The following is a 22,553-nucleotide window of genomic DNA, read 5'->3' on the forward strand; positions in this document are numbered from 1 at the left end:
AAAGGGATGTCATTTCCTAAATTAAAATACATAACAACAATGTGTATATATAGCTATGTAGAGGAGTAGAGATTAACAAACCTTTTTAAAAATGTGCCGGAGAACTGTTTGTGACGGTCACACATTATTCATAATGCTTAATTATCACTGAAAGTTAAGGAGGAAAAGGCAAACCCTCTTTTTTGCGTGTTTACAAAGAAATGCCCCACGCAGGGCCATTAGGCGGAGTGAGGTGGATGAGGGGCAGCAGTGAGAAAAACCTTCCTTGGAGGTTTTTAAGCAGAGGTTGGATGGCAACCTGTTGTGAGTGCTTTAGCTGAGATTACTGCATTGCAGTGGGTTGGGCTAATGACCTGGGGTCCCTTCCAACTCTACAATTCTATGATTCTGTGTTAGGGGAGAGCTGTTAAGGCCACACGACTTACACCCTTTCGCCTGCTGCACTGAACTGTGATGTCTCATTCCCAGAAGTTGGACTCAGCTGACATTGTGATCAGATGCTATGGACTGGTTGGTCGCAGAGGAATGGTGGGAGGAACCAGCTGGGGAACCCCTAAGGGAAGAAGGCTCAGAGCCCAGGGATTGGTGGTGGACCAATGATGGGTGGCCAGAGGGAGAAGACTGGGAAGAGGAGGTTTCGGAAGCTGAGGAGGGAACAGGGCTTAGTGACCTTAGAGAGTCTGTGGTGAAGAAATGTCCAAATCAAGCGGGAAGCCGAGGCAGACATGGGTCTAACCGGGGAAAGAGGCAAGGATATCTCCCCCTCCTGCTTTGATAAGTTCTCCTCCCCTGTGGTCTCCCAAAACTAGGAGAGGCATGAAAAGGGCAGAGGAGAATTTAGCTTCCCACAGAGTTTGATTGCTTGGGGGAAACCCTGGAGAGGAGGGGACTTAGGCAGCTGTGAGGAGGCAGGGACCTTCAGTCTCAGCAACTGCTTCATGGGGACAAGACGAACCAGAGATGAGTTGCTTTGCCCATTAGGCCTGACACTCTTTGTGCAGATCCCGTTTTTACTAATAATTAACTCCAACTTGCTTGGTGTGACTTACTGCTGGCTTACTCCTGTCATCAGATTCTGTATGCGAAATATGAGGTGCCAACTTGTTTTACGCAACAGGATGGGCTGGCCCCGGTGCATTTGTCCATTTGCCAGGTCTGATCATATAGCAGTAGGGCGTTTGTTAGCAACCGTTGAGCACCTTGCAGGAAATAGCCTTTGCTTTAAGCAAACTTCTAGGGTGGGTGGATGAATAGATAAAGGTAAAGGTACCCCTGCCCAAACGGGCCAGTCTTGACAGACTCTGGGGTTTGTGCGCCCATCTCACATCTATTGGCCGGGGGCCAGCGCTGTCCGGAGACACTTCCGGGTCACGTGGCCAGCGTGACAACGCTGCTCTGGCGAGCCAGAGCCGCACACGGAACGCCGTTTACCTTCCCGCTGGTAAGCGGTACCTATTTATCTACTTGCCCCCGGGGGTGCTTTCGAACTGCTAGGTTGGCAGGCGCTGGGACCGAGCAGCGGGAGCGCACCCCGCCGCGGGGATTCGAACCGCCGACCTTTCGATCGGCAAGCCCTAGGCGCTGAGGCTTTAGCCCACAGCGCCACCCGCGTCCCATGGATGAATAGATAGATAGATACTAAAGGCATTATGCAGTCCCCGGCCAGTGTCACAGAGGCAAGATCAGGATCAAATGAGAAAAATGGTTCTGATGAAACACAGGCAATAAAAGATTTAATTGGCACGAGCATTTATTTTGCTGCTAAGTATATGGATTGAGAAACCGATTATCTCTGCATCGGAAAATCCCACGTATAAAGCAGACCAAAAGCCCTTGTGTGAGATGAAATGTCTGGATGTTCTTCAGATAAGCATGGAGAAATTCATGGAGGAGAAGGCTACCAATGACTATCCTCTGCATCAAGTAATGCTTCTGCATGCCAGGAGCTATGACAAGGGGAAGTGGTCTTGTGCTCTGGTCCTGCTTGGTTTCCCAGAGGCATCTGGGTGGCCACTGTGAGAAGAGGGTGCTGGACTAGAGGGGACAGTGCTCTGGCTCAGGAGGCTTTCCCTCCCACCAGACCCCCCCCCATCAAGGACATTCAGTGCCCTGTGCAAAGGCTTCCAGGAGAGGGTGGAATACAAAAAAAAAGGCAAACATCAGGGTGTTTCCCAGCTAGGTCTTATTCTGTCTCTCCCAACAGAGCATTCTATCATCATCTGGCATGCAGGAAGGATATTTATGGCATTTTGTTGTGCTTTTCATTAAAAAAATGTACCGGTAGTTTAATGTTTCTTGTAAGCTACAAGATTTGTATTTTGAAAGCTATGATACAAATAATAAAAATAAAAAAATAACGAAACCACTCGGGCATCCAAAGATACTTTGGATCCTAGCCTAATTCTAGGAGGAGGCATGAATATATGGTAAATGATCAAATATTATTTGAATTGAAATTACATGGCATAATGCTTGTGGTGTGGATTTAGTGCCACAATGATCCAAGATCCCACACAATGGAACTTTATTTTTTTTAATGGTCAGTGTGAAGTCGTTATGGTTGCTAGTGTGATGTGAGTTGAAGCCAGAGGACACTTTCATTCAAAGCCTTTTACAAATGAGACAATTTTTCAGATGAACCAAAGAATTCTTTTTATAGCACAAAATAAATTAGATAGAAAACGAAAGTGCAACAAGATGCCTCTTACTGTAGGCTGCACAACAGATGTTACAACATGAATATATTTATTGCTTTCAGAAAGGAGCAATTCAGGGCTAACAAGCAAAGGAGTTATACAACTTGCCCAACTTGATATTTATTTATAGGATTTTAGCCAACTGGGCCAGAAGCATATTGCAGCATATGGACCGTACAAGATGTGGTTTCCACCAGCAGCTTACAATGGTGCTGTGAACATCGATATTAGCATTAAACGCAGCCTTTGAAGCATTATCTCCCTTATTAAAATGAGTACGTAACATGTAATATAATTAATGACAGGGTTATAAATGGCTACTAATCTGACTGCCCATGGCAAGTATGAATCACCTCCAGGTATGCTAGATAAGGAACATTTGCTAAATTTGAGGAGTTTTGGTTCATTCAGTCTTCCTTAATCCATCTACTAACATAGGAAGTTGTGGATAAGTTGACTAGTGCAAATTTGTGTGGGCTAGTACTATTTGTACATTCCCTGCCCGCCCCCCCGAGCTGATTAATAACACATTTCTTCAGCCAAGTTTATATAATGTACACATGCTGCTGTGTCTTTTACTGGTATTGCCTTCTGATACAAATCAAAACTTCAAAACGACAAGCAGCCACCAAAAATATTGATCATAATAGAATGCAACATCTACACCTTGCCTTAGATATAATTAATGTCAGCCACTGTTTCTCAGACAGGCATGTGTTTTGCAGGCTGCAATCCAGCTCAGGAAAAGTAACTGGAGGTCATAATGTCATAACATTAAAAGACGTTAACAAATTCTCTGGCATAGTGGCTGAGAACTAAAAATTCTCTGGGAAAACAGACAACACAATAAAGATTAACAACTGGAGTTAAAGCATTCAGGAGTGAAAGTGGAAACTTTGGGTCAGCCACATGTGTTCAGATATACTATACAGCATTTCCATCAAAGAGATTATATGCAACGGCATGGAATTCTGCTATTCTAAAGGGATTCAGGTCAGGCAGCATCTCAGAATTACAGCTACAACTATCAGAATCTGACCACAAGCCTGAGTTCCAGGGTTGTTGACGTCCACCTTCATTCTATAGCGCAGGTAATTTATTACCCAGTGATTGGCCCAAAAAGATAGATTAAAAAAGGACTAAATTCCAGCTACTGCACAATTTCCAATGGCTAACTCTAGTCTTATAGCTTAAGCACCTTCCCCATCTCAATTCTTTTCAGACAGCAACCCCCCTTGTATTAGTCATTCAAGAATTGCAGCTGAAACCTTTTCTGTGTTCCAACAGCAGTTTCCTAGGGAACAGCTTTTCAAAATATGCAGGTATACAACCCACCTGCGCTGGAAAAATATATATTTGGATCATTTCTTTGTCCCCGCCCCCACCCCAGTTCACTGAACTACTGACTGGATATGAGAACGGGTTTTATAACCTGGTTGCCAAGCAGCCAGCCTTTTATTGGGCCAAGAGGTAAAATGGTCTTCTGTTAAAATAATCAGGATTGGGGGCTAAATAGCCAGCTGACTTCAGAGTTTGCCAGCCTCCACTCATCATAACCAACCAGCTTCTCTCTCTACCATCTTGCCCTGAGCCCAATATCTGTCCTAAGTCACAAGGAGTTTTGTTTGTTTGTTTTGGTCTTGGCCTTACTTGCTCTTGCTCTGGGTGCCTCCAGACTGTCAGGGATCTGTGGGAAAGATTAAAGTGCATACCAGAACTTTAGGCGTGAGCAATGGAAGCAGACTGAGGTGCTCTGTTCCCCTAGTATAGCAAGCCCACTTTTAAAACAAAATGGACTTTTTGTGGTTAGGAAAGAGACCAGGAAGTACATTGAAAAGTCTGAGATGAACAGATGACTAACAGGTAGATGACTAACAAGCAAAGTAGGACGAATGCAGACAAATCACTACAAATGTTCAGTGAATCTAACTGCTGTGGGATGAATGCTCAATAAAGAGATCATCTGGAGGGGCCCTCTGTCTACTGGCTCACCACTTTTGATACCCACAGCTCACAATCCTATTATAAGCTGCAAACAGAAAGTACCGTAAGCAGCCAGTGATACATCAATCTGGAGTGTTGACTGTCACAGTTAATCCAGAACTTTGTTATAACATGGTGACAAAGGTAGGAATGCTGTAAGGCAGAAGGAAGCTAATATCGATAATGGAAACACAGCACCAATGCATATTCTGCTTTCAGGTAGATTTAATGAAAGACTCTGTGGCATACTCAAGACATACTTAGCTAAGTCCAGATATAAAACGTGCTTAGCCCAGTTGTAACTATTCAGCTATGTACAGAATGAACATGCCACAAATGCAAAGGAAATCCATTTTAGCACAAACCTCAAAATATTTAGGCGATCCCCTAAGAGGCAGCATTTCCCCCCCTCCAAAACAAAACATAGATATCAGATAACAGAGTAAATATTTACAAGTGCATTTCCTTTACAAAAATACATTTATTCCTAAGTAGGATAGACTGTCATTAATAATGACCTGGATTTTTTTTCACTTCAATTTGAATGATTCATAAGCTAAACTTTACAACCACAAAAAGGTTTATTATGTTACCACTTTTGACACAGAAAAAGAAAAGGCTTAAAATAGTTCATACCTGAAAAGAAAATTAACAATGGGATATTATGCAATTAGTTCTCTACATACTTCAAGAGCCGTTAAGAGTACCAATTCAACCACCAACTACATACAAATAAGTTTAGAAGAATAACAGCTAATCTCTCTCTTCTCTGGTCCCTACCACTTGTTGTGATTCTCAAGGCAGTTTATTTTAGACTTGGTGCTGCTCATTGATGCAAATCTGTTGCTGTGTCTACAGATCTTCAACAAAATGCCACCCCATATCCTTCCCTGCCCCCCAGTTTAATACAGACTTACTGTTTCTGCAGGGGTTTTCTTTACTTATCAGATTTTCTGCAAAAACAGTAAATCCAGATTAAAAGGGAAAATATCATGGGATGACATTTTGATAAGGATGTTGTGTGGACACAGCACAGAACTGGCATACATGAGCAGCACTATGTCCACAATAAGCTGCCAGGTGGAAGCAGCTCACATCTTATGCAAGGACACTTACAGTCCATCCTATGCAGACTGACCCAGATGTCAGTCCTACAAAGTTCTGGGGGTGCTCACACCCAAGTAAGTGTGTACAGGAATACAGCCCTCAAGAAGTTACCTGGGTTATTATTTTTTAATGCCACACAGTTTCTCTTTTCAATGGCTGACTGTAATGTGGTATGCTAATCTATGCATTTTTATTTTCTAGTCTAGAAAGCAAATAAAATTTTGTGGACAAGTTTTTTTTTTTTAAAAAAGTTAAAATTAATTTGAAAAGATGTATCAAAATGGACTATGTTGTGTATAGTGCATAACACAGTGTTGCCTTATTTGCTAACCCACAGGACAGACATGATTGAAAGCAATGTTCTTTGCTAAAACAAACAAACAAAAATACTACAAAGATCTGTAAAATGGATGTTGATACCTTGTCACATACTCCAGGCCTATTCTTTCTGGCTATGGATTATGTAACTAAACCTCAAAGCTATTCTTAAAAGGCTGGATGAAATTAGTTTGATCAGTATTTTGTGCTTTGCAGATTTACAAGATCGACAGGGCACAGAGTTTTTGGTTCATAGGCCAGGTATAGCAGAGCCACCAGCACTGAAGCAAAAGCCTTTGTACCTTTTCGTAAGTGAGCATTTCTCAGGACCAATTTTAAAGCAACAGAGACCTTCAGGCGCTCTCCAGCATCCAAGATCATCATTAAATGTGAACCCCTTGCCAAGAAAAGAAAACAAATGCAGTTCTAGGAGGTATATTCCATTCATAGGGGAAATAAGCCCCCTGTGTTTTTGTGTCATCTTTTACAAAGATAACTAAGCATTCTGGGAATATTTCCTGGTCTCTCTCTCTCTCTCTCTCTCTCTCTCTCTTAAATTACTAATCCTGCTTGCTTATCACTCATTGACCTTGGGAAATGTGTATAAAGCAGAAATGCCCTTCTCTTCTTATCACACACTGCTCTGCATAAAAGATGCTACAAGAAAAGCAGAGTGTCACTTAGCCCATTCAGCCTAACACTTAACTTCGGCAAGAGTCAAGAACAGCCATGGAAATGTGTACTTTTTAATTTCAATTCTCCAGAAGCAGCACACACGTCTATCCTAAACTGTAGAAGAGGACCCTTCCCATCCAATCTTTAAAGCAGTTTTGTGTAAACAACTTGAATAAGCATTTTAATCTGGGAAAAAGGGGGGATTTTAATTTAGGAAAACTGTGTGTGTTAACACTACATTGTTTATTCTAATTTAACAGTATTGCATTATATAGGCATTTGAGACTGAAGAAAAAGAAAGTAAACCATTTGGCATGAAACCTTCAAAGAATACACATTACTAACTAGTTGAAATTTCATTCAAGGGAAGAGAAACCAGGCAAAATCTTTATTTCTGTGCAAGAGATGAATCTAAACCTGTAGCATTGCTTCAATCCTGCAAATCAATCTACATATGTAACCTCATGTCTTATCCTATAGGGATCCCTATCTGCCCTAAGCTTGTATACTATTTACTGCTTACTTGCGGGCACAGCAGTGTTACAATTCTCTGGGCTGGGCATGCAGAACAGTAGTTTCAAATGCCCAGGGTGAGATTAAAAGCTTTCCATTTCTTCTGTGAAAGGAAAATGCCAGCCTGCACATGGGAAACAGCTTCAATGTCCATGGAGCAATTCTCTTTCACAGAACAGAGGAAGCTGGCCAGACTATTTGCCCATCAAGCCCAGTATTGTCCACTCTTTTCTCTCAGCTGCTCTCCAGGAAGCAGTCTTTTCTATCCTAATTTTAACTGAAGATGTCATTTGAGACCTTCTGTATGTAAATCATGTGCTTTATTGCTGAGGTATGAACTCTCCCAATAGAAAACATGCCTTGGAATTAGAATCCTCAGCACATACTAGGCTTATAGGAAGTGAGCAAACAGTGAAGCCATTGTCTGGTTTGATTTTATTTTTTACCCCCAGTCAGTTTGGCTATGGATATCTCTGTGTGCACTATCTTCATTTATGTAATGTTCCTCTGACACAGGAAGCCTGTGATCGTGCTCTATTAATATTTCATATTTAACTTGTTCTTGGCACACCGTTTATATATTTTTAGGAGTGATCAGATGAACAAATAGGTAGAATCGTCAGCGAACTAAGAAGTTAGAAAGTTCTATAGAAGACGACTGCACTTGGTGGTCCTTCCTACAATTACCCAACCAACTCTGTAGAGGCACTATACAACTGAACCAGAAATGCAATGGTATAAGCCACAAAGAGGTTACATGTGCAAGAAACATTTTAAGGCTCTTAGCGTTTCACAGCTCACAAGTCTGTCTTGGATTTCCATGCTTTTTTTTCCAAGTGGAAAATATTTGCTCCCATTAATCAAGGTTACGCTATTAAAAACAAAATGCAAAAAAATAAAAAATAAGATGAACTAGATGTTGGTTCCCAGCCCTAAACATCCGAGATGCTACTGCAACTGATGTAGAAAATCTTTGTAGCCAGACCCCAAATTCTAGTTTTTATATGGCCCTTTCTCTACGGAGAATAGCAAATTTTCTGCCAGCGTACAACATAATTACACAAGGTTTATAATTGTTAGATTTCTGAGGATTTGGACAAAACACGTTTAAAGGAAGCATACTATTAAAATAAATAGATTATTTTGAGAATGTATTTTAAGTCAGTTGGAATGAAGTTTTGAAACATTACATTTACCTCCATGAATCAAAGGAAGGATTTAACAGCTCATTTTCCACAGGAAACCAAAAAATAGTTCAGAAATAAGTTGCACATACTCCATTTGTGAAAATAAGAAAGTCTTTTGTTTGTGGGAATTTTTAACAATGCTCAAGTTGGCAGAGCACTGATGAAGAAAATAAATCAATATTTGTTGCTATTGGAGGTCCTTCAGATCTTAAACGGCAACAATTTCAGTAGCTTAAGTAAAGCCACTATGCATACAACGGATCTGCACTGACAGATTTTTCAGGGCATCTTTGGATGTTACCTAAAAAAGCTGAAGACTATGGTCTATGCATCTCTTTCCAAGCTTTTGGGTTGCATATGGGGAACACTTTGGGGGAAAGTGGTGACTCCCATATCCTCTCCATGGCAAAGTATACACATTCTGGATCTGCACCCAAAGGAAGATGCAAGAGCTACTGCTTCGGGTGTCATCCAGGACTATGCAAACAGATACACAAATCAACGCATTAACTTTCTCCTCCCCTTGCCCTTCTAGGTAATATCCAGAATCATTCTAGTGAAACACAGTGCAAAGGGGGAATTTGCCACATCCTAAAATACTAACCTATACACAGAAGTAGGCTTATATAATGTAATTAAGATCCACTGCTAGATGTTACCTGTGTGTGTACACAATATCTGGCTAAGATCCAGGTAAGTAGTTCCAAGAGCTTAAAGAAGCTGCGGACTCATTCTTCTCAAGCAGCAGCCTCACATACAGTGAAACAACTGCTTTGGAAACTGAAGTGAATTAGGAAATCAGTTTTTGATATGGCATGAGTGGCAGGCCAAACTGCTGAAAGGGGGAGAACGTTAGGCAGGTGCAAGCTCTCTGCACCCAAAATAGGAGTGTATGCAAGTGGTACTTCTGCACCATGCCCAGAGCATTTAACAGGTGATAGTTATTGACACTGTCATCAAGTATAAGTTAGAGGAAGACAGCATGGGCTTAATCCAGCCACTCCTTTTTCCTCCCATCTGCTGTGTTGTGCCTGACACTCCTGATCATGTTGTGGGGCACAGAAATGGCAGCCTACAGTTATTTCACCATCTACTTCCTACTTTTACATGCTAGGGCTGTGGTATTTGTACTGCCACATTTTCCTGAAGTGAATTAATTACATCATAGCATCTGAAAGTGAATGTAGTTACTTGTAGTGTGCCATTTACTCTACAAATAACTCTGTTTATTAAAACTTATACAGATCATTCAGCTGTATTGTTTTGGCTTTTAACTGTGCAAAAGTAATGGAAGACAGGAAACAAAATAACAATATGTTACTAGCTTTGTAATGATATCCATAAACAAAACACAACATTTTTAAAAGAGGAAGAATGCACATGCGATACCTAAGGCAGCCATTAGTATTTTTGTAACACTACCGCTTGTCAGGGGAAACCTCCCCCCTCCCTTGAACAGTCAGTGGGTTTTGGTCAGGTAGCTTTGTCAATCATGTTAAATCTGTTTCTGTTTCAGGTGTTACAACCAGTTCTACTATAGCTTTTAGATTCCAGATAACCCAAAAATGTGGTTGAAATGCCATTAACATTTTACAACATGTCGATGTGTTACTGAATATATTAAAATAATACAGACGCATATTTAGGTGCAGTGGTCCTAATCTAGCACACTTAAGACCACCAATTTCAAAACTACCTCTTTCCCACATTGTTGCCTTCAAGGAAATCTGAAAAGGGAAGCCTGCAACGGCAACAGTTTCAAAAAATACCTAACACTTTTTATATTACAGTTTATGACGCTTCCTGTTTCTTCTTTTATTTAAAAAAATATTGTGTAATAGACTTTTAAAAAGACAAAATAACCTTACCTGCTGCATGTTTACAGATTTGCTATTTCTGCAATTTAAAACTCTAGGTTAAGTTATATACACTGCTGAAAGGATATGAGACATTATACCATTTCAATTCAATACAAACTGTCGCATTTAACTTCTCTGACACAAAATCTAAAATTTCAAATTCTGCAAAGAGACTGCTGTATACCAACAAGTTAGCTACCTGGACCTATGGGGAACTGAATGAGAAAACGTTAGTGGCACAACAACCACATTTCTAAAACATGTATTATATACAAAAAAAAAAATGTAAAGGCATATTTAACCTTTTTATACAGTACTTTCAAACAACATTTTTCAGTAAGATAGTTAATGTGGAAAAAAAACAAACGAACAGCAACACCACATGTGAAAGAGCCGATGGCCATCTCTGCCGATGTAATCAATGTTATGGACCAAGGAAGGTTTCTAACAGGCAAAGCAAGTATTCCAGAGATTCAGACTATACATTTAACTATTTGGCTATGACTCGCAAACTCTGATGTCACAAACATCTTATGAATGTTTCAGTAGGAGAATGGCACTTGGATTACGCTAGTGGGGGGGGGGGGGAAGATAGTTGATCAGCTGAAGAAAAAGTCCGTATCTGCATGCTGGAATTCTGATCTTTTTTTCTCACCCCCCCCAAATCCAGGCACGTCCATTCATTGTGCAATCTGTCGATGGGTAAATATAGTGCAGGTTTAGTCTCAGTGGGATCTGGCCCTTTGGTCTAACCGAAGTCAATTCTGGGTCGATACTGGAGTACCATGGGGTAAGACTAGAACCACAATGAAAACAGAAACAATGACAGCATGTAGACATAAGCACATATGCAGTAGAATTATTTAAAATGCATCAACTTATACACATTAAAGAAGCGAAACGAAAAGGAGGGGCTCTGTATATTAAAACAACAAGAGTTGGGCTAGCTCTTCCCATGTCATGTCAGACTGCCTTGGAGATGAGCTGAAGTATTTCTCCTCAAATCAGACAATACATTGCCTAATTTCTGGACCAATCTGAACCCATTATTTCCCTCTGTATAGCCTTTCAAAGCAGCCCCTATGCAAATGTCATTTCCAGTCTGTTTATTCAGGCCTGCTTTGAAGCAGTGAACCTGGCGAATCTGCTGCTGGGGGCCTTACTGGGCTTCATCACATGTTCCAGAGAGCAGGAGGAAGCTAAATACACTGAGGGCCCTTGTGCCACTCACTATAGTTCAGCTTAACATAAGTGAAGGCAAAATTGGTGGGAGGACCATCATGTACGCAACCCTGGATAAAACTCTTCTTCCTTTACGGCACAAGTAATTTTACTGCACAAAAATAAAATTTGTCAATTATTCTAATGCTATTCCTAAATTGCTTTGAAATCTTAGGCTGAAATCCCATGAAGTCCTAAGCAGCTAAATAAACTATTAACATAAATTAAAGTATCAAACACCATCTTGGGTGGTGAAAGGCAGTCCCGGCTCACCTGTGGGGCAGGGTGAAGCAGCCATCTTGGGTGGTAAAAATTCCCGAGGCAGCGCCCCCAAGATTTCTGGTGAGATCTTGCGAGACTTCAGTGAAATCTCAACAGAAATCAGTGCTGGTGCCAACACCACTTCTCTTCCAGCAGCAGAGGGAGTGGGACAGGCAGTGCAGGAGCAGCACTTCCCCTTTTGCCTCTGGCGGCAAAACAGGACGTGCCGGCCCTGTTTCCAGGCAATTCAGGGATCATCCCATTGCTGCATGAGAATGCAGCTTTAGTTACATGTAACGTAACTTGGGCAAGCAGGGCTATAGGAGGGCAAATCACCTTGTGACATTTTGGCCTATCGTTTTGGCTTATTATTTTACAAAAAGCTAAGGAATTGGATTATTTTATCAGAAGTTTGATTATCACCTCACGACTGAACTCTCTCTCTCTATCTATACATACAGGTGTTTGTTCTTTTCCCAGTTATCTTAATGAAACATGGCTATGAACCATTCACTCCTAGTCTCCACGTATCCTAACAATTAAAAGTGTTTAAATCATACACAAACAATTAAACAGCATCAGAGGGAGTCACCAAGGCTGCTGGTACAACCACAGCAGATAGAGGGGCTAAATACTACCTTCTAACTCCCATCTATGTAGCCAGTCAACATCAAGTGCCAGCAGTACAGGGAGAAGCCAGCCCTCAATTGTTATAACTTATCTCTGAAGTTTTCTTAGGATACTTATGTTTATATATCTATGAGCAAAGTAATCCTAACTCTGGCCAGGGGTCAGTGGGGTAAACAGAACGGCAGAGCCACTTCAATGTTCTTTAACTTATAATGGCCAGGGCAGGAGGGAGGGGCAGTGACATTCACTTCTTTCCCTTTTGTTGGGCTGTACCAGCTGCAGGTTGGCACAACAGACTGGGTCTCTCTTCAGGAGCTGGACTGGCTTAGGATCCAGCAGATCCATAGCTGCAGCAGGGGCTTCTGTGGTGAGGGAGCTCCCTGCACCCCCATAGGAAGAGGCCACTGGGTGGGAATGCCCACTGGATTCTAAGATCCTATAGCAGTGCTAATCAGGACTTAGGACTATAGCCTTAGTGTCACTGTTTTATCGTATTTCTATCTTTGATATGTGCCTTGGGTATGCAAAAAGAAAAGTAGGATATAAATTTCACAAACAAATTAATTAATAAATATTATTACATGCATTAAAAAAATTAATCTGCATGACCTTCTGAAAGCGCCTGAGGCTTATGACCTGCAAGGCTAATTTTGGTCTTCAGAGACTTTCTTATATGGAATTAAAAGGACACCCGCCACCCATTGGGCTTCATTAACAATGGTTGTGTTAATGTCATCTTAATGACTATAATGTGTACAGTCGGGAGTGCCTCTTACCTGATAAAAAGAGCCATCCTGTGAGCAGACTTGCGAAGATGAGCAGTTCTGACACCGAAACTGCGAAGGAGACGAGTTTCTGATCAGATAAGAGGCATCCACAACTGGACATGGATTATCAGTCATCTCATTTATAATTCTGTTTCACATTTGAGAATTTAATTATTTTACAATTAAGACAGATATTGCATTGCTATCAGAGATTAACAGCAAAACGTATAACTTGTACTGGACCAATTTTATTAGTAGGCATATTCATTTTATAACCAAAAGAACTATAAAGGGAGCAAGGTGAAAATTACTAGGGCCTGATCTGAAAACCCCATTGTACAAGGGGAATAAAAAGTGCTTCTGCATACACAAAAGTATCCTCAATTGTTCCCTCTCCCTGCCTCCTGGTCAACAGTATACCTACTCTTTCAGAATTGCCTACAGAGAGTTGGGAGTGTTCTTGAAGGATCCTCAACTCTTTTCAGGATTTGTGCAGCAAAGGGTGCAGATGCAACGAGAGGGAATTAGGAACTTTCTCCTTGAATAAGTGAAAGTGCTTTCCACTTAACTTGGAGGGCTTAAGGCACAAACTGGAATAAAAAAAGGCTACCTAAGGCTATAAGATATGCAAATAGTTTCTTAGTTGTGACTAGAATTCACTTAGAATTGAAAATATATAATCCCCCCACCCATTATTTTATATTCAGTAGATGAATAGGGTTGTATACAACACTGTGTGAGTGCATGATAAGCTCATGCAATGGACCTTTCCCTTCCTCTGCTCCCCCCAATAAGCATCTCCATGGTGCAAGTTTTTCTAATCTGATACTGTGCATCCCTCCCCTCCACTTATGCAGCTATTTTCAGCTCCAGTGTTCTGTAGGGGCACTGCAAGGAAAAGAGAAAGATGTATTGTGCAAACTCCTATATGCTCATACTAAGCATTAAACTAGTATAATCCATGTTTTAAAAGTGCTACTAGTCTAAAGGACGATTTCTATCTACATAAATGATTGCAAAACATAACCAGGGATTATCTTTCTGAAGTCATCACTTTTAGCAATGCAAGTCAATTCCTTTCCAAATCTGAAAGTCCTTAAATATTATTGCATTTAATCATTTCTCAGCCTGTCTGAGTCATTGCTCAGAATAATATAATAGATGGTACTAATGGTACCCATGTCAAGTGCTCATCTTTTTGAAATGGTACTTTGTGAGGAAGCAGCTACTAGATCTCTTTATGATAAATGTTCAAGTACCCTCCCAATTTCCCCAGATCTATTTCTCTTTTGTTTTTTGTAACCACTTGGCACCAAGCAGCTTTGTTTTCTGTACTTTTCACTGACAAATACATTCTTAGGCTGCAAGGCCCCCTTCTCCCTGGACTCCATGACTTAATTTTTACCTTAGTTCCCAGCAAGAAGTGGCTACTGCCAGCTGGTATCCTTGTTTACACTCTGTGCCAAAGCAGCCAAGGTGGTGCTGGTTTGGAATAACCATCAGTTATCATGCCACTGTATCATAAAATTTGGGAAATCATGGACTATTGGAAGCCAGCAATGCATTTTTAAATAGCTATTAATAAGTCCTGTTGAGGCTTTTAAAGATAAATTTAGAAACTTAAGATAGCAAATAAGCTATATATACACAAAATAAATTATTAGAGTTAAGTTATTTCTAATTTTATTTACATTTTCGCCTCGTAGTCTCCATCTTGTCATATAGATGAATTCCATAGTGTGATCTTTCCCCATGATCTCCCCATTGCATAGTACATCCAGCTTAGAAAGAAAAGGAAAAGGGAAGTACTGTAAATCACAAAATAACCTTCAGAGTAAAAAACACAAACATAAAAACGCCAATTTCCATAAATTATTGCAATGTTTCCTAAAACTGATTAGTCTATAAGAGGCAATGATAGGGAATATAAACGAGAACACATTATCCTAGTGCAACATAATGCTATTGATCATTGTTTAACTGAACAAAATACAAACGAAATGGCCCTGATCCAGAAAGATCTTTTTTTACAAGTCCACGTGTATTTTCACTTTCAATCCAGACACGAGACCCAGCATCTATACATGCCACCTACAAGGAGACAAACTAGAAAAGCTGCTTGGATTGCAGCACATCAACTTGCAGTGTTTCTAAACCATGATTTCCTTGGGAGTCCATTTGATCCCATTATCAGATTAAAAGGTAAAGGGACCCCTAACCATTAGGTCCAGTCATGACCGACTCTGGGGTTGCGGTACCTATTTATCTACTTGCACTTTGACGTGCTTTTGAACTGCTAGGCTGGCAGGAGCAGAGACCGAGCAACGGGAGCTCACCCCGTCACGGGGATTCGAACCACCGACCTTCTGATCGGTAAGTCCTAGGCTCTGTGATATAACCCACAGAGCCACCTGCGTCCCTATTATCAGATTAGTAAAGGGCTTTTAGCAAGCATAGGAAAGCTACATGATTGTGATTTTTTAAAAAGTAAGGTGGAGAATGTACAAATAAATTTGCATATGCTGCTTAAGGGGAAAAAAGGGAGGGGCAGCCAGTCTGATCATTAAGGAAGGTAAATAATTATTTTACATACAAGTACAGGAAACTGCCTTATACCAAGCTACAGTATTTGTCCATCTGGTCCACCATGGGCAGCTTAAATATGCAACAGTTCTCCAAAGTTTTAGGCCAAGGCCTTCCATGTGATCTTAGAAAAACAAACTGGAGATGGCAGAAACTGAACTTGGAACTTAATGAATGCAGCCATGTGCTGTATCCATAGTGCTATGTTCCCTCTTCAAATCACTATTTATGGCCAAAAATGCCAATGTTCAATTTGTTGGCATTTATGGTTATAGAACCTGTCTTACTCCTACAGCTGCTTTCACAATTAGAGCTGAAGGATAGATTATTAATGTCTCATTGTCTGAGTGAGACAAAACTTCCTGTTTCATTGTAATAACACCCATCTATATCTAAGAGTTAGAAACAAATACCATTTCAGATGAAGTAACACTTTCACTGAGGAAATGTTTATGCAGTTAGTAGCATTTTTCACTGGGGTCACATTAATGCTGATTTCTCAGTGAATAATAATCATAAGTAAAAGATAGGCTTTACCCTCGATTACGACACTAAAACTGCAATCCCATGCACACTTACAGTGGAGTACACTGAACTCAGTGTGACCGGCATCTTAGTAAATTTGGAAGGGGCTGGCTTATTGACATTAAAGCCAAACAATATTTGTACATCTGAAGCCTGACATGATATGTCCATTTAACTTAACCACAGGAAGGAGTGTAAAATCTTTGGCTTGTTGTCTATCATACCTCATAAGAACTTGGAAGCTTTAATTTTAAACTTAGAAACTTCTTGATGGTCCCTACAGTAACTCGCGTAGAACACCGGATGAATTTCTTCATCAGTCCCTAAAGGAAAGAAGACAAAAAACTGTAAATTTGAATACACATTTCAGTCTTTGTTGGGTTCCAAAATGAAACCCAATGAAAAACAGACAAACCTGCTTGATCATTCATAGGATGAGAAAGTACTACAGCTAAGTGGTAGAACACATTTAGAATTTGGAAGCCTTAGGTTAGCTTCATTTGACAAACTTTCAGTTACAACACAAATGCTACTCTACTTAGCATTTTTGTTATAGCAGTGTTGTTTTAGGGCAGCATGCCAGCTGTTATAAAGGTATGCTCAAAGGTGTAACAGAACTTTTATACATAGAACACTTTCCTTGTGAGATACAATTGGCACCCACTCTTTTAACCTTTCAACAGCAGCTGAAAACCTGGTTATTTGCCCAGGCTCTTAGTGGACTTCATTGTTAGTACTGATGTTTATTTTAGTTGGCTGGTTTTAACTACTCTATTTTTAGTACTTGTATAATGTGTCTCAATTTGTTTTAATTTGCAGTTAAATGGAATGGCATTTGCATTGAAGGGCAGGTAAGAAATGTTTTAAATAAAACACTGACATTTGAAGACCAAACAACACATCTGCCTATATTTTCGACTGCCGCTATATGGGAAAGTAGCAGGCTGATTTCAAGTGGAGAAGTGGCAATAGGCAAAAGGGTGCTGAAACTTCCCCTGCTGTTTTATGTATTCTAACAAGACTCAGTGACTGAAAATGAGCCCATGGGGGTGGGGTGGGGCAACCTGGGTACAGGTGTTCCAAAGCAAAAGCAGGGGAAGGGTTCAGCCTTCCTATAGTTTTGAAAAAGAATATTATAGGTTTGTGGGTCAGTCTGGATGATACCCTGGGTCCCTCCAAGCCTATGCTCTTTTATCAAGGAGGCTTTAAATCTACTAGAAAAGGTTGCTGAACTGATCAGACCAGTTCTTTTGTCAAGGTCACTGTCCCTGGCAACTTAAAGAATGATCTCTGTTGCCATAGAGACAAATGGATGGACTCCCCCCTCCCCTGGCTGGATGCCTTGCCATCCTAGGATGGAGAAGAATAGGCCAAAGAGGGCTGTGTATGTGATGCTGATGCTGGAAGCTGGATACACAGAAGCATATTTGCTCTGTGCTGGACTCAAGAGTGGTGACTTGGAGCTTCCCTGGCTTTGGGCGTCCCTTGGGGAAGCAAGATCTGTTTGGGTGTTAATTATAGGAAATAAATAACTATGTATGCTAAAGACAGCACAGTCTCTACTGACCTTCATCCCAAGGCAAGTGAACCCTGGGTAAATGCAGGCACCCTTGGCACCTCTCACTGCTCATGAAATAGAGGTTGCACACAACAATACAGTTGCAGGAAATTAGAATCTTCAACTGTCAACAAACCTATGCTGTTTACAGCATGAAGATAAAAAGGGTTCATATTGTTCGAGTTATTTAAGAAACAAAAATATTATCAAAACTCACTTTTACTACATTATCCCCGGACTGCCCATTGTTACGTAAACAATCCAGACAAATAGCAATCTGTGGGTCACTCCTGTGATAGTCTTTATCATCTTGATTTTCATCTCCATTTTCATCATCTTTGGGATCTTCAGATTTTGGGTTTTCTTCTGCATAAATAAAATGAAATAAAACATACTATTTACACATATTCCACAACCTTCAAACAAACGGACTAAAAATGAAATCCACAGCATGCTTACTAAGCAGTAAGTTGTACTGAAACCAGTGAGGCATAACTCAGTGCGGTGGTGCCGAGTGTTCCTTCTTTGTGTTGTGGCAGTTGCACATGCAGTCACAAATAGGTCTATTTTATCTATTCTGCTGTTCAATATCTTCACAAAACTGCTATGGGAGGTTTTTTGGGTTTGGGAGGGAGGTGCCATCAGTATGCTGATGACAATAACACCCAATTCTATTTCTCTTTTTTCAAATAGCAGATTACAGATTTTGACAAAAAACAAAAGCCCAAATCCTTTCCTTATGTATGCCCATGTGAAACATTTCAGATGCACAAGAATGCTCCTAGGAGGTATAACTGGATAAAAAACATTAGAAACAGCATAACATATATTCTCTATGTGCACAACTATGTAGACAACCAACTCTAGAAGCTAAGCATTTTACCGTATGATGTGTATAAATAAGCCATGTAACTAATAGCTGCAAGAGTTAACTCCAAGGGAAAAAGAAACAGCTGAACATACAGGTATAGTTTTGCGAGCACTGACTCTTATGCAGCTTTTGACGTCTGAAATTAAAATACAATGGATCTTATCAAAACGTTACTTTTAAAAAATCAAGGATGTAATTACCATCTCCATTTTCTTGAGGTTTGTTTTTCTTCCAGAATTCAGTCTCACGGTATAGTTCTTCTAGTTCACAACAAAAAAAGGAGCATGATATTTCAGTTCAGTTATGCTGGAATATCAACAGGATTGCAAAGAAAAGAAAGCAAGCAACCAAATGAAGAGGGGGATACTTACGTTCTCGAAGCCCTGGGACCAACTTAAATATAATTTCCTCTAATGTGTTATCCAGCCTGAAGAGAGATAAACAGAAAGAAAACAAGTTATCCTTTTTTTTTTAAGCTAGCTGATAACAAATTTTATAAACATGCATTGTAGAACTTGAAAGGAAACGAGGAAGAAAACCTTCAGAACACTGTTTTTGGCAGCAATTATTTAAGCTACAAATTTCCCAAACAACTATACAGAGATATTTAAACATTGTCTGTGATCCCAAAGTACCTTCCTACGGACAAGACTAGCCACAGAATGCCTGGCCTTGCCTCCTTCTAATCAACCTCTGCTGGAAATTCTACCACTAGTTGCAATTGTATTGAGAATGTATGGAACCAAAAAATATTGACAGACAAATAAAAAAGAATGTAGGGGGAATAGAGTACCTTTTTTTCTTTGTCCACTAAATGTATCAAAATCTTTTCTCTGGTATGTGTGTGTATATATCGGGGGGGGGGGGGTATTACAGTTTTCAGAAGAAAGATCTCCAGAGAAGAAAAGTATAAGAATCCTCTTATGACAGTAATCTGTACAAAGCAAAAACTACACACAACAGAAAAACGTGTAGTTTGGCTCATTATCCCATAATGCTAAAGGGGCTTTATTTGCCCCTTTAAAATTTGTCTGCAAACTTCCCCTAAAAATAACATGGTCACAGTCCTGTAATTTAGGTTTAGGCTGTTCAGCCTCCCCGCCTAACAGCTGATGTATGTGGTAGCACAGCAGCCATCGCCAGTTTCCCCCACGTCCTCCAGCCCCCAGCCAGAAGCAGTACTTTTGATCTGGATTGGAGAGAGACTGGCAGAAAGGGCATTTAAAGGGTGTTTAGACCTTACGTAATTTTCACTTGTGTGAATGGGGTGCTGGAATGTAACCCCTGCGTAAGTGGGGAATTAAAGGGATGCAGGGTCGTATGAGAAGCTTCAGGATTGGTCCCTATGAGCAGCTGATTGATCTAAAGGATAGACCTTCCCCTCAAACAGATCAGATTGCAAAACTCTTCTGGAAAAAGGCAATCCATAAAAATCTACTGACTCTCCTGTCCACTTACCAGTACAGAGCCAATAGACCAGTTTTGTCCTAAGCTAGTAGCAAACCACAGACAGACAAGTTGCATTAACTGCCATTGATTGTTATGAACTGGATAGTATTCATGCTCTGTTACTAATATTATATATATTTTATTACAGTTTTGATGTACTTGTGCTGAAATGGGATTTCTAATAAACATTAAAAGTGAAGGTAGTCATGAAATATAACAAAATGAGGACACGCAGCAGATATTTCACCTGTACTGTCTGTGAGCACAGTTTTGCAACTGTACTAACAGATGAGCACAGAACAATTTCAATGCTGGTTCAAGCCATTCGTCCTGCTTCACCTGCTTCCTTCTTTGCTGCCGCCTCCACCTCATGCAACTGGAAAGAAATAAAAATAATTCCCTGCAACTGAGTGCCTGAGATGAAAGCATCTCAGATAGGCTTCAGAAGGAACTTGTGCTACAGATTATAAGGGAATTGAAATCATTCAGAAGAGGCTCCCTGTAGTCATTCACTTTCTCCTGCCAGAGAAGAAGTGGAGGTAGCAGCAGTACTGACCAAGGGAGAAGGCTGTTGGTGTGATCCAACATATATGTCTTTTCCCACAGTTTCTTACTACTCTACATACAGTAATGCTACCTTGCAACTTAGCATAAGAATAGTTCTGGAAATCCGGGCTTCCTGTTCTTTAGCAACAGAAGATAGTTCTGTGCATCTCTTTAACAATCAGTAAAATCTAGGACATAGATCTTGTTGCAGTTAAACTGTGTTGCAACTCAACCATTGAAACCAACAAAACACATTATATATCCGCCTTCCAGTATGACCACTTGGTTTGGGGAGGTTTTTTTTCCTTTTTACATCTTAACCTCTTCTCCCACTATAGAAGTATCCATTAATAGTCATATTTGAAAAGTAAGATAAATTGTTCATCACATTTTTGCCTCCTTAACAATGCAAAGATTCTGGTTTGCAGAGCTCAGTTGGGGAGGAAAGAAGGTGAAAAACCCTGCAGATTCAGCAAAAGAAAAAGGGAGCAAAGAAGCAGAAACAGCCATGATCTCTTGGCATTATTTTCCCAAGGATATTTCCCTACTTGCTTCCCCATTACAAACAGGCAACTCATTTTCTTCCAAGCCCATGATTACGTAGTCTGATCCTCCTACATGTTAGTTTTCTGTATGCTCTCCTACCCTATCCCTAATCTCAAGGACATTTAAAGTTCTTGTGATTTTTGTTTGTTTAAAAGGCCATTTGGGTGCATCAGTTAGTTTTTTGTTTTTAGAAAGAAACTGAACTGATGTCATTACACTGCACTGCATAAAAGACAATTATTTTGCACTGCTAGGAGCAGAGAAGCGGGCAGGCAAGTAAGGTAAAAAGACATGATTACACACACTATTATAATGGGATTGCATCCTGGTCCATCTGAAAGCTTGGAGCATTACTGCCACTCAGCATAGATGCAATAATGAGTTGTATGGACCAATGGTCAGACTCGGTATGGTAGCGTTCTATATTTCTGTAGGTAGCCAATCACGTCAAAAGGCAATTTAAGACAAACTCTCTCCACTGAAATAATTTGTATTTAATATCTTCTTACCGTAACATTTCTAATGGATTGGTCTCATGGACTTGATTGCCACATCTGGGACAGTCATTGCTTTCTTCGAAGTGCTGCACAATACAACTCTTACAAACTACAAAATCAAGTAAGAAATAGGTATTAGAAAAAAATGTAAATTGGATGGATGAATGATTTCTGAATGCTATCATTTAAAAGAGCATGCCCACACCTATCACAAGTACATCCCAAGTTCCTTCCTGCCTTCTTCATATAGTGTTGGGATTTTCTTTCTAGCACACCTGGTAAAATCTGTTGACTTCTCTAAACTGATTTGCATGTGCCAAGCTGCTCTCAAAATTCAAATCAGAGGAGAAGCTAGGAGCTCCATTTGCACAGAGCATGCAAGGAGATTCAGATAGGCTGCAGAGCTCTCTTTTAATGTAAACTGAAGTGATTCTTTTCAAAATAACTTAAAAATTTAAAGCCAGGACAGGGAACTGAGACTCCCCAGACGTTGTTGAACTACAGCTCCCACTATCGCAGGCCATTGGCCACAGTCCCAACATCTGGAGGGCCACAGGTTACCCAACACTGATTTAAAGTAACAATCAAGATTTATCATACCAATTTAGGGAAAACACAAAGCAAAGCTTCTGGATTTGGGGAAGAGACAGATTTATGTTGCACGTGTGCCTGCATTATTTATTTAAATATTTTAATTCAGCATTTTCTCTTCCATCAAGGCAGCCAACAGCAACATTAAGGAAAACCTCCCACAGTATCTG

General features: G+C 40.3%; 1 protein-coding gene across 3 annotated transcripts in view; it reads right to left on the reverse strand.

Annotated features, from left to right (window-relative positions):
• Positions 1 to 2,728: 2,728 nt before the first annotated feature.
• PCGF5 (polycomb group ring finger 5) overlaps positions 2,729 to 22,553 on the reverse strand; it is a 40,467-nt gene continuing 20,642 nt past the window's right edge. The window contains exons 3-10 of one of the 3 annotated variants that reach the window (XM_082222224.1): positions 21,805 to 21,901; positions 19,126 to 19,181; positions 18,955 to 19,014; positions 18,101 to 18,249; positions 16,550 to 16,648; positions 14,909 to 14,998; positions 13,227 to 13,286; positions 2,729 to 11,134 (exon numbers count right to left, since the gene is read on the reverse strand). In XM_082222224.1, the coding sequence (XP_082078350.1) occupies positions 11,087 to 11,134; positions 13,227 to 13,286; positions 14,909 to 14,998; positions 16,550 to 16,648; positions 18,101 to 18,249; positions 18,955 to 19,014; positions 19,126 to 19,181; positions 21,805 to 21,901 (659 nt within the window). In that variant the 3' untranslated portion in view covers positions 2,729 to 11,086. Of the gene's footprint in view, positions 11,135 to 13,226; positions 13,366 to 14,908; positions 14,999 to 16,549; positions 16,649 to 18,100; positions 18,250 to 18,954; positions 19,015 to 19,125; positions 19,182 to 21,804; positions 21,902 to 22,553 lie in introns of those variants that run through there. The other 2 variants (XM_082222225.1, XM_082222226.1) reach the window with 2 other exon arrangements.

This window comes from Podarcis vaucheri (genome assembly GCF_965113315.1).
Source record: "Podarcis vaucheri genome assembly, chromosome: 5".
Taxonomy (NCBI): Eukaryota; Metazoa; Chordata; class Lepidosauria; order Squamata; family Lacertidae; genus Podarcis; species Podarcis vaucheri.